The sequence below is a fragment of the Esox lucius genome, chromosome 10, assembly GCF_011004845.1.
Source record: "Esox lucius isolate fEsoLuc1 chromosome 10, fEsoLuc1.pri, whole genome shotgun sequence".
Lineage (NCBI taxonomy): Eukaryota > Metazoa > Chordata > Actinopteri > Esociformes > Esocidae > Esox > Esox lucius.
The window spans coordinates 13,082,597-13,095,137 of NC_047578.1; the positions used below are offsets into that span (position 1 = coordinate 13,082,597).

Consider the following 12,541-nt stretch of genomic DNA (forward strand, 5'->3'; position numbering starts at 1 on the left):
AAACCTACAACTACTGCCAGATTGGTCTTGGGTACTGTATAAAAACCTACAACTACTGCCAGATTGGTCTTGGGTACTGTATAAAAACCTACAACTACTGCCAGATTGGTCTTGGGTACTGTATAAAAACCTACAACTACTGCCAGATTGGTCTTGGGTACTGTATAAAAACCTACAACTACTGCCAGGTTGGTCTTGGGTACTGTATAAAAACCTACAACTACTGCCAGATTGGTCTTGGGTACTGTATAAAAACCTACAACTACTGCCAGACTGGTCTTGGGTACTGTATAAAAACCTACAACTACAGCCAGACTGGTCTTGGGTACTGTATAAAAACCTACAACTACTGCCAGACTGGTCTTGGGTACTGTATAAAAACCTACAACTACTGCCAGACTGGTCTTGGGTACTGTATAAAAACCTACAACTACTGCCAGACTGGTCTTGGGTACTGTATAAAAACCTACAACTACTGCCAGACTGGTCTTGGGTACTGTATAAAAACCTACAACTACTGCCAGACTGGTCTTGGGTACTGTATAAAAACCTACAACTACTACCTGACTGGCCTTGGGTACTGTATAAAAACCTACAACCAGTGTAAAAGACGTTAGCATCCCTATTAGCAGATATATTGCATTGGATGCCAACAAGACAAGTCACCTCTCCTTACTTCTTATCCTCCTGGATACTCACATGGCATTTTCCAATCCATGTTATATTCAATAAGGATTTTGCAAACCATGTAAGCCAAGGGGGTGGTGGGTTGAATAAAATATGTTTTTCTCTGCCAGCACGCCAGCGCCAGTTGAAAGGATTCCCGTTGATGTTAGAGTACCAGCCCCAACACGTTCTTTATGGGATGTTGTGCAAGGGATGTTGCCAAGAAAGGGGGGACAGAACATGACACATTCTTTGACCAAGAAAAGAAGTTCCCGAAATGTTTGTTAACTGAATATTTTGCTGTGCCTTGAGACTGAGTACCCATGGAATGTGCATTTTACCAATAAGCCTGTAGCCCACAAACATTTTCATGTACTTCCACTGGTCCTGGTGACACCTTTTGATAGGCCATTGGTCCCTTGGGGTCATAGTTCACCCTGTAGACAGGCCTGAGGCTCCAGGGTCCCTAGTTCCCCCGGGTTGGGAACCTGCCCTCTAGGAAATGTCGTAACATAGTGGTTAAGGGTCAAACCTCAGCTCAGCTGTTGGTCAACTATAAGTTAGGTCATGAATTATGGAGCCATGCTCTGCACTGCAACTGCACCTAATGAAAGGCACAGTGGTTTGTATATGCACACCAGACCTTAAAATACATCTCAGAAACCATTGTTTTTCCCCTTCCATCCCTCCTCCTGTCTCTGCCTTATTACAGCCTGGCTGAAATATACTGCAGAAAGCATATGGCTTTAAGGCAGTGGTTGTAAAAGTCTATGAAAGATGCCCGTACCCCTGGCCAGAAAAACAGGTAAGAAAATCAACCCCAAATCAGCTCCCAATCAGAAAACCTCATTAAGAGGGCTCCGAACACACGGAGCCAGGCACTTAACAAGCCATCAGTGGTTTTATGGCCTACTGCATTCCATTCACTGCTACCCCAGGGGACAAGAAGAAAAAAGCAATCAGCTCCGGAATGGCTTTTGGCTGCGGAATGACACTGTAAATTACTAGGATGACTTCCCCCCCCAGTCTCAGGTCCCGGCTGACAAGATTCCGGACTGATTTATCCTCAGCTAATAGTGGCATCCAGGAACATCTCATGACTGGTTCTGAAACAAGCAGTTAATGGTGCAGCCTTGAGAACAACAAGCTATTTCAAGTCAGTTGGTCAGTAGTTGCTGTGGCACTGCTCCCGGGACAGCATGTCCTGAGCAGCATCACATGTGGAGCTCTATTCCTTACAACTACTATACTCAACTGGTGGTCCGCAGGCCAGATCAGGACCTAGAAATGTTTCATTACAGACCAGGGTTGCCCGGAGAAAAAAACAATTATTTCATTGGGGGCTGTTAGTATTTGCCCCCTGTGATCACATCAGTAAATGGGAATATTTATTCAGACCTTTGCCACATAGGAAATTTGTACGACTGGACCTTGTCTAATAACAGAAAATTGTACAATTTATTTACTGCAGTAAAATTACAGTAACTGCAGTTGGCTGTGGTATTCAGGATGCAGTAATTGCAGAAAAACTTTGGCGTTGTACTTCATTTAAAAGGACAGTTCATCTGAACAAGTAAATAGAACATTACCCTGTAAGCAGTCTATACACTTTAAATAGTGTCAAACGCAAAATCATTGCTGCAAAAAAATGCCTTTTAGATGCAGTATTCTCAGCTGCATTAAAGTTCTACTGCACTCCAGCTACAATGTAGTCTTTTCATTAAAGTGGGGCACTTAGGCAAGTTAGTTGCTCAGGAAAGAATATAGATTTCCCTTCCCCTTAGTAGTTGTTCACACTCCTCGATTATAAACTGACTAAGCCTGATGAGGACCTTCAAACAGGTACTTGGCTACACTGTATTTCTGGATCTTCAGTAGGTAAAATAGATGGTTGTATGAGTGATGAGCATATGAGCCTGTTTAGTGAAGAATCACTACAAAACAGTGGAAAATAATTCTAGCTTGGGTTTAGCTCTACATATAGAATTTGAAAGAGTAACAGACGGAGAGTCGATGTCATTTCCTTGGCTTACCACAACCATTTCCTGTGAAGTATTTGCAGGCTCTGAAATTACAGCTTCTTCGCTACTCAGCATGGGTCTTGCTGCTCTTTAAAACAGCCCAGCTGCAGGCAGCACAGTAGCCCTCAAAACACACTGCCAGAGCTGAGAGGATAGTATATTCACTAGGGTCTATTTAAGGTATGACAGCATAAAGCCTTAAAGACCATTTTCTTCCAAAGTTTTCCCATTAGCAGCATCTGTTGGAAAAGGAACGGTGGCTGGATGTTTAGGATTTGACGTTTGTCGGCTGTGTTTGGCACTGATGAAATAAAATGTAGGTCCTCTTCGGTCGCAGGATGGGAGACCAGATGCTGCTGAAAGTGGTGCTGGGATCAATCAATCAATCATATTTATAAAGCCCTTTTTACAACAGCAGTTGTCACAAAGTGCTTTACAGAGACACCCGGCCTTAAACCCCAAGGAGCAAACAACAGTAGTGTTGAATTTCAGTGGCTAGGAAAAACTCCCTAAGAAGGCCGAATTTTAGGAAGAAACCTAGAAAGGACCCAGGCTCAGAGGGGTGACCAGTCCTCTTCTGGCTGTGCCGGGTGAGATATCCAATAGTCCAATTGGAATAATTAATACATTTCTCTGGGCTAAATCCAGAGGCTATTTGATTTTAGACTAGGTCAAAAGTATGACCAGGTGGACAAGGACAGGGACAGCAACGGGCCCCCCAAATCAGGTAATCCGCAGGTGTGGACCAGGACCTCATCTCATCCTAAAATGTTAAACTGGAGGAAACTGAGAAAAGTTGGGATGGCCTGTAAGGGGGTACTCTTCTGGGTTCTAAGCACAATTCTGTATTTTCCAGCCATTTCAATGAAACAAAAGCTACCAATATTAAATATGAGTAAAGTGTTTTATCCTACATCAGGCATTTGAAATACAGCAACGGTAAATGCAGGCTGGCTGGTTTTAAACTTTTACAAACTCCCTTTGACACGTCTGGAACACTGATTTGTGCCATCACCATGCCATGAAGGGTAACAGTGCTCCCTGGTGTTCAGGCCCTGGAAACAGAGTGTTAGGGCAAGGAAACCAAACCCCAGTTTATATTTGACTATACCGTTTACATGTAAAAATCTAAATACAGACACAGCAGTGTTGCCCAGCGATTAGGGCATCTGACCAGTGACCAAAAGGTTAATAAATTGAATCCTTGTGACAGCAACGTGCAAGTTTCTGTCCCTGAATTTGTTCTCAAGTCCTACCTGGTAAAAGGGTAGTTTTATTATAATATAGCACACAGAAACTGTGATGAATCAATAAACGTGTGGCATAACATCAGGTATTAATGCTTTTCAACAATGCAATTTAAAGAAATTAATTTCTATAGTTTTCAAGAAATATATTTATTATGAAAGGTATGCATGGTACAGAAATAGGCCAAAATTTTATTTGGACAGTTACATGTCAATCCATTACATAAAGAAGTGACTTGTTTTACGTAATACAGCTATAGGCTAATAACTGGATCAGAGGCTGTGTACCAAACTACAAGGATGATGACATCAAGATAGGCAAAAGAAGAGGTTAAATACCACTGTGGAGGGCCTTATGCTGCAAGCATGAAGCCCAGGGTCATATTCATTAGTACACACGGTGGAGCAATGTAATTGGTTTTAACCAAAAGCTCCCTCCCCATCGCCATTTATTTCCTTATGTTTGATGTCCTAATGAACATGACCCAGTTAGCACCTCGGGGAGGCCAGCTAGCAACAGCAATGAGATACTGAGATGCAAAAAATGGAGGGGAAAATATGTATCCTATTATGTTATCATGTAGGGGTGTATTCATTAGTGCTTACCGTAGCTAAGTATAATGCAATGGAAAACAAAAAGAAATGTTTCATACAGGACAAGTTCAGGTCAGGTTGTCATCGTATTTGTTCTTCTCGTCCTACTGGTTGCTAGGGAACACACCCTGGTAAGCATCCCTGGAACATTAGCTAGCCAGAGCAATGAGTTAGCCCATTAGTTAGGCTTTTTGCAGAGCTACGGGGCCTCTGGCATTAAACAGAGTAAGGAGTGCAGATCTAGGATCAGGTGTGCCCTGTGTCTATAAAATCATATTCATTGGGATTCAAAAGGTGACCCAAAATCTGCACTCCTCCCAGAGACCCCTGACGCAGACAGCGTATAGACATAGTCTTGGTGATGTAACAATAACTTACGGACGTAACATACCCATGCCTGTTCTGACCAACGATACAATGGAATAAATCATTCCTATCATTGCACTTGTTAGAAATAGTGAAATTAACATGCATCAAAGTACTTCGGTTGTCAGTTCATACAAAATGTTTAATTCTGTTTTCCTTCCTTTTCAAAAACAGTTGATTTTGTGTGCCTATGAACATAAACGTTACAAGTTCATGATACAACAGTTGTCAGTTATTTGTGAAAAATAGGCTTTGCTACAAACTCACGTATGTGCTAATGTATCCACGTTCAAAAACACACAGTCACGAGAGAATTCACACCTTTTTGTGAACAGAGACAGAAATCCCCTATGTAGGTGTCAGCAGCAAAACAACCAGCCAGTGTCAGCCAGTCAGAGCCGACCATGTTGCAGTGTCAGCCAGTCAGAGCCGACCGAGTTGCGATGTCAACCATTCAGAGCCGACTGTGTTGCGGTGTCAACCAGTCAGAGCCGACTGTGTTGCGGTGTCAACCAGTCAGAGCCGACTGTGTTGCGGTGTCAACCAGTCAAAGCCGACCATGTTGCGGTGTCAGCCAGTCAGAGCCGACCATGTTGCGGTGTCAGCCAGTCAGAGCCGACCATGTTGCGGTGTCAGCCAGTCAGAGCCGACCATGTTGCGGTGTCAGCCAGTCAGAGCCGACTGTGTTGCGGTGTCAACCAGTCAAAGCCGACCATGTTGCGGTGTCAGCCAGTCAGAGCCGACCATGTTGCGGTGTCAGCCAGTCAGAGCCGACCATGTTGCGGTGTCAGCCAGTCAGAGCCGACCATGTTGCGGTGTCAGTCAGTCAGAGCTGACCGTGTTGTAGGGTGTCAGTGAAGGCCAGGGAAGAGACCTGACATGCTGCTCAGCACACAACCAATGAACAGTTAAATATATTTGGAACTTGAACAAATGACATATCAAATGTGCTGTGATGGCTTGTCCCTTTATAACATCAGTAGCTACACCTAGTCTAGTGAGAAGAGCATGTCTAGGATCAGAGAAGGACTATGTCCCAGATGCTATTTCCCATACAGTACACTATTTTTGACACAGGGAACATCCTCAGGGAAGGCCCACAGGGAGGTCCCTGGTCCAAAGCAGTGTCCTATAATGTACATGGAACAAGGTGCTACATAGGAAGCAGCCTAGAGTATCAAGTCTGGACACAGAGGAGGTCAGTAGGTAGTGCAGAATGGAGGGATGGATCAGGGAGGGAAGGAGTGCCCACAGATCCTACATACCAGATGGACAGTGTGTTTTATTCCTTCCCCCCCTGGTTCCTGGTAGGACCGGTGTGTGGTGAACAAGAGGGGCCGAAGACGGCCCTCGTGCTTTTCACACACAATGATGCGCACATAGAAATAGAACAACTAGAACAGGCGGCCCTTGCTCAACTCGATGGCAAAATGGGCGGATCGGTGGCCGTTGAAAGTGTACCCACAGGAGCTAAACAGGAAGTATAACCGTGGGAAGTCGAAGCAGCAAGTTAACCCATCAATAAGTTCTGTGATTTGTCAAATCAACTTGAGTAACATTACAACACATTCCTTTGCATGAGCCACATCGGTTAGTGTTTTTGAATGAACATTCTACATAATCATGAAGCCTTCCATCATAACACCAGGAAACCACTGCACGTGTACCCACAGTTCTACCAGTCAGATATCCAGGACTAGCCGTTCCAAGTCTGTTCTATTCCTATAAGACCACACCTGGGGCATTTCAAGAGAGCATGTACCCATCTGTGAATTAAAAAGGGTGTGGCAGAAAGAGGTTTGGATGCGGCTTTGTCTATGTAGTGCTATCTGGAGGAACAACCCTCTGCCGGGCAGTCTTGGGCCTCTGGCGTGGAGTTGGAGGAGAGGTACGCTCGCTCTTGGCTTGGGACGGCTGGGTCTCGGCCTGCGGAGAACCTGTGTCGCCCACCATCTCACGCAGGAACTTGAACTTGGACAGGAAGAGCTGCCAGACTACATACCAACCTGAGGGGCCAAACAGACCAACATCACTGAATAAAAAGTTGTGAAGAATGTAGGTATGATCAAACTATTGCTACGTTGTAATTACTGAATTTGTAATTATTTGAATTTGAATTTGTTTACTTGGAAAATAACAAATTGAACCAAGTGGTTTCACTTAATTCCATTTTCTTAACACAGTCAGCGATCTCTCTAGTACAGTGTTTCCAAATCCTGGTCCTCAGGACCCAATAGGGTTTTGGTTTTTGCCTTAGCACTCACATGCATGATTCAAGACTTGATCATATGTTTATTATGTGTGTAAGTGGCAGACCAACATTTGATACAGGTGTGAGGGCTAGGACCAAAACAAAAACATGCACCCCTTTGGGTCCGGAGGACCGGGATTGGGAAACACAGCTCTAGTGAAATAACCTTGTTCTAAAACGGATTACATTTATTTATTTTTCCTCTCATCAACATACACATAATACCCCAAGAAAACAATGTTTCAATGTTTTGAAATTAATTTTAAAAAATACACATTTACTTAAGTATTCAGACCCCTTCACTCAGCACTTGGTTGAAGCACCTTAGGCAGCCTTTCAGCGGATGTTAGACTGGGAGCAAGTCCAGGCTCCAGCTGGGCCACTCAGACATTTACAGACTTGTCCTGAAGCCTCTCCTGTGTTGTCTTGGCTGTCTGCTTATGTTTGTTGCCCCAGTGTGAAGTCCTGAGTGCTTTTGACCTGGTCTTCATCAAGGAGCTGTCTTTATTTTGCCCCATTCATCTTTCCCTTCAACCCTGACTAGTCTTTCAATCCCTGCCGCTGAAAAACACCCCCACCTTATTATGCTGCCATCACCACGCTTCACCATAGGTGATTTGTGGTGTTAAATTTTGATTTCATCAGACCAAAGAATCAAGTTTTTCATGGTCTGAGTCCTTTAGGTGCCCTTTGGCAAACTACAAGCAGACTACTTCATGTGCCTTTTACTGAGGAGTGGATTCCACACAACCATAAAGGCCTGATAGTGGCAGTGCTGCAGAGAGGGTTGTACTTCCGGAAGGTTCTCCCATTCCTTGGTCCAGCCAGGCAGCCAGGTCTAGGAGGTGTTGGTGGTTGCAAAACTCCTTCCAATTAAATTAAGTTAAAATGTGTTCTCCAATTGTTAAAATGAATTTGCTTACATTTCAAAATACGTTTTCGCTTAGCCATTATGTCAATACTGTGTGTAGATTGATGAGGAAAAAAATCTATTTAATAAATTTTAGAATAAGGCAGTAATGTAACAAAAAGTGAAAGGATCTGAATACGTCCCGAATGCACTGTATGCCTTCTCTCCTTTCAAGAACTTAAGTCTTAAAATGTTAATTTTCAGACAGCTCCACCGCAAATATGTAGAACAAGGTGGGCAGATCTGACTCTAAATTCCTAACATCGAGATGGCATGGTTGTCTCTTGTCTGGCTTATTATCTGGATGATAATGATGAGATTAAGAGGTGGGCTGAATTCTAACCCGAGCTCCAGCAGTACATGCATGTGAACCAGAGCAAGGGGCTTGGATCACTGGACAACTCTATATAAATGTAAATACATTTGAGTCATAGTATATACCATGCAGCAGTGGGTGTATATGGAACCCCAGGAATTACAGATGTCAGTAAAAGGTTGATGAGTAAATTATTTAAAAAGATAGTGAAATATGAAATTAACTAATTATTCCCTTTGCCTGCTACAACCCCTCCCAAAACATTTACTTTTCCATTTATCATTTACTCACCCTTTATATTTTAACACCTTACTTTTACTATTTTCTCAGCACTTGAACTGTTGAATAATTTATCAATTTCCTATTTTCTTCATGAAGTATGCCACGGTAACACTGTGTCCTTGAAGGGGTAGCTAACGATTCCGATCCATGTTCTGATATTGGCTTCATACTTGCTCTATTTCCTCGGCTAAAACGCGTATCAGTTACAATTTGATTGTATGACCCCATTGTGGCTACCAAACAATCACAATAAGACAACGGTTAAGTCAAAGTATATAGCTAGCTATCTAGGTAAACTATAGCTTCGTTTTAAGAGTAATCTCACTGACATCTAGTGGCTATGATAGTATTGGTCCCAACAGACGGTTGCAGTGTTTGTTGCGCACAATTAGTCAAAGGGGTATCAGATACTGCCCAGGTAGTTTAGACACACCCTTCTAATATGACACGATGAAAATGGGATATCTTACATGAGGAAAATGGGAAATATATAAGAACAGGTTAAATTATTCAACTGTTACAGGCCCAAGAAAATAGTTAAAGTGAGGGGTTGATAAAATAAAGGGTGAGTAAATGATAAATGGTAGTTATTTTGTTGGCTTGTAGTAGGCAAAAGGAAATGATTAAACAGTTTATATTTCACTCTCCTTTTAAATTATTAACTCATCAAACAAACCTTTTACTGACATTTGTCATTCCATAAATTGACAACTGCATTTTGGGATAATGTAAGCCAGATAGGGCTATTAGAGGTCAAAATCTAGCCAACAAAGAGATTATGAAAGTCGTGTCATAACCACGTCATGACTTCGTAAAGGCTCCTCCCATTTTAAAGGATAAAAATAGGAGAATGGGTGATGTTGCAAGACAATTCTGTTCACTTAGTTTCAACGTTGGTGGAGGACAGGTACTGCAGCTAATAACCAGAAATATATTCAACTGATAGTTATTCATCCACGATGTAAACTGATTAAATGAATAACAGCTGTAAGGAGCTTAGCTAAAAACAGGTGCAAGCTACTGTGTAGTCAGTACAAACCCCTAACAGCAGAATGAATGTATTCATTTCTTATAGTTGGGAGATAATCGTGACAAACAAAGTTGATCTTCCTAGAGAGTGGTCACCCAACGTTACATTTACTGTTCCTAAAGAGTGAAGAAATAGACAAGCTATGTCACTACCCACTAACGCAAGACAGCTAGCTAGCAACTAGACCTTCAAGCAAACTAGTGCTTGCCATGATGTTGCACTTATGTACAGTAGCTAACTGCAATTGCAAAGCTAGCTAACGAACTAAACGTTTGCTGATACAATTCGCAGGTAAGTGATATCTTACATAGCAGAACATACAAATAATATTACTTAGGCCAATTCTACCCAACCTAAAACAAGTATGCAATACTGTATGTATACGTATTGTTAACACTTACCAAAAACCATGAATAGTAACGCGAACACCAGGGTGGCCACAATTACTAACACAGTGAGACCGACGCTTTGCCACATTTGTCTTCTTGTCAGTGCTAGCTAGCTACAGTAGCTAACCTGCTCTAGTAAACAAGTAAAAGAAAACAGATGTTTAACGTAACAGTAGCTCCCTAATATTCTTCAGTGTGTTTGCCACAGAAAAAAGTTACAACACAATCTTAAGCTTCAACATGGGTGGAGGATAGCTACTAACTAACAGTTGTTATCCGGTGAAGGAAAACAACCCCCCAAGACATTGCTGATGGTGTCGTGATGCGGTTAGCTGTCTTCACAATCTAGCCGCCTGCAAAAATGCCAACAACGACAGTTAGCACTGCCAAATTCACGGACGGATAGGTATCAGTGTCGGATAAATATCGTTAATATCTACATTATTGCGACCTGAACAATTACATTTGATAAAAAGTACAAGAGTGACCACAAAATTGGTGGTCTCAAATTAGTCTACGTTGTTGACTGACAACCCAGGTGCATTTCGGTTACTGTAGTCCATTGCACCAATAGGTACTCCATTTCCACCTAACGTGGAATAAATCATTATCCACATACGTTACTTTATTACAGTGTGATGCAATTATTACATTTTGTTAATAGTATCTGCTGGTAGAACTATTGAATATTTATTTAACCACCTACGAAACAATTCTCATTTACAATGACAACCTGGCCAAAGTCATAACAATTACAAGACAACACTCAGCAAGAAATAAATAAATTACACCATATGAAATCATACAAATATATAAATTGATACAGTGCAGGGTTGCCTAAAATATTAATTGATGCAGTAGGTGGAGTAGTAAGTGGAGCCATTACTGGACAGAGAAAAGGCTGCCACCAACTTTGGTAAACTGGATAGTCCAGTAGTCAGAAGCCTGGACACAACAGACCGCGCACAAAAGCAATTGTTCATAAGGTAGCATGTACAACCAGAGAACCAGTCCAAAGTCAGAATAGGTTGTGGAACCAAAGTCAGAGCGGGATGCCATCCGACTCAAACTAGGATTTACAGCACATAGGGTGACACAGCACACTATAATATACACTCACCTAAAGGATTATTAGGAACACCATACTAATACTGTGTTTGACCCCCTTTCGCCTTCAGAACTGCCTTAATTCTATGTGGCATTGATTCAACAAGGTGCTGAAAGCATTCTTTAGAAATGTTGGCCCATATTGATAGGATAGTTGATGATCTTGCAGTTGATGGAGATTTGTGGGATGCACATCCAGGGCACGAAGCTCCCGTTCCACCACATCCCAAAGATGCTCTATTGGGTTGAGATCTAGTGACTGTGGGGGCCATTTCAGTACAGTGAACTCATTGTCATGTTCAAGAAACCAATTTGAAATTATTCGAGCTTTGTGACATGGTGCATTATCCTGCTGGAAGTAGCCATCAGAGGAGGGGTACATGGTGGTCCTAAAGGGATGGACATGGTCAGAAACAATGCTCAGGTAGGCCGTGGCATTTAAACAATGCCCAATTTGTACTAAGGGGCCTAAAGTGTGCCAAGAAAACATCCCCCATACCATTACACCACCACCAGCCTGCACAGTGGTAACAAGGCATGATGGATCCATGTTCTCATTCTGTTTACGCCAAATTCTGACTCTACCATCTGAATGTCTCAACAGAAATCGAGACTCATCAGACCAGGCAACATTCTTCCAGTCTTCAACTGTCCAATTTTGGTGAGCTCGTGCAAATTGTAGCCTCTTTTTCCTATTTGTAGTGGAGATGAGTGGTACCCGGTGGGGTCTTCTGCTGTTGTAGCCCATCCGCCTCAAGGTTGTGCGTGTTGTGGCTTCACAAATGCTTTGCTGCATACCTCGGTTGTAACGAGTGGTTATTTCAGTCAAAGTTGCTCTTCTATCAGCTTGAATCAGTCGGCCCATTCTCCTCTGACCTCTAGCATCAACAAGGCATTTTCGCCCACAGGACTGCGGCATACTGGATGTTTTTCCCTTTTCACACCATTCTTTGTAAACCCTAGAAATGGTTCTGCGTGAGAATCCCAGTAACTGAGCAGATTGTGAAATACTCAGACCGGCCCGTCTGGCACCAACAACCATGCCACGCTCAAAATTGCTCAAATCACCTTTCTTTCCCATTCTGACATTCAGTTTGGAGTTCAGGAGATTGTCTTGACCAGGACCACACCCCTAAATGCATTGAAGCAACTGCCATGTGATTGGTTGATTAGATAATTGCATTAATGAGAAATTCAACAGGTGTTCCTAATAATCCTTTAGGTGAGTGTACATAAGCACAGTACACAACTCTAAGCTCTACAAGTATAGTCCACATCACTTCAAAGGGATACTTTTATATAATGTCTTAAAAAGGAGGGCCCTAGGCCCATCCAGAATAGAAGACGTTGGCATGCAGTGAA

At 42.5% G+C, this 12,541-nt stretch overlaps 1 protein-coding gene across 1 annotated transcript; it reads right to left on the minus strand.

The window, feature by feature from the left end:
• Positions 1-4,481: 4,481 nt before the first annotated feature.
• Positions 4,482-10,607, minus strand: smim13 (small integral membrane protein 13). Its single transcript, XM_010873529.5, has 2 exons — positions 10,085-10,607; positions 4,482-6,900 (listed from the first exon to the last, which is right to left on the minus strand). The coding sequence occupies exons 1-2, from the start codon at positions 10,158-10,160 to the stop codon at positions 6,710-6,712; spliced, it is 267 nt and encodes an 88-aa protein (XP_010871831.1). The 5' UTR covers positions 10,161-10,607; the 3' UTR covers positions 4,482-6,709.
• Positions 10,608-12,541: the final 1,934 nt, after the last annotated feature.

Bases quoted from the DNA above. Each gene is read 5' to 3' on its own strand.
- smim13 (XM_010873529.5), bottom strand. From the start codon at position 10,160: ATGTGGCAAAGCGTCGGTCTCACTGTGTTAGTAATTGTGGCCACCCTG. The intron at 6,901-10,084 runs GTAAGTGTTAAC...TTGGCCCCTCAG, and splicing joins GTTACTATTCATGGTTTTTG to GTTGGTATGTAGTCTGGCAG.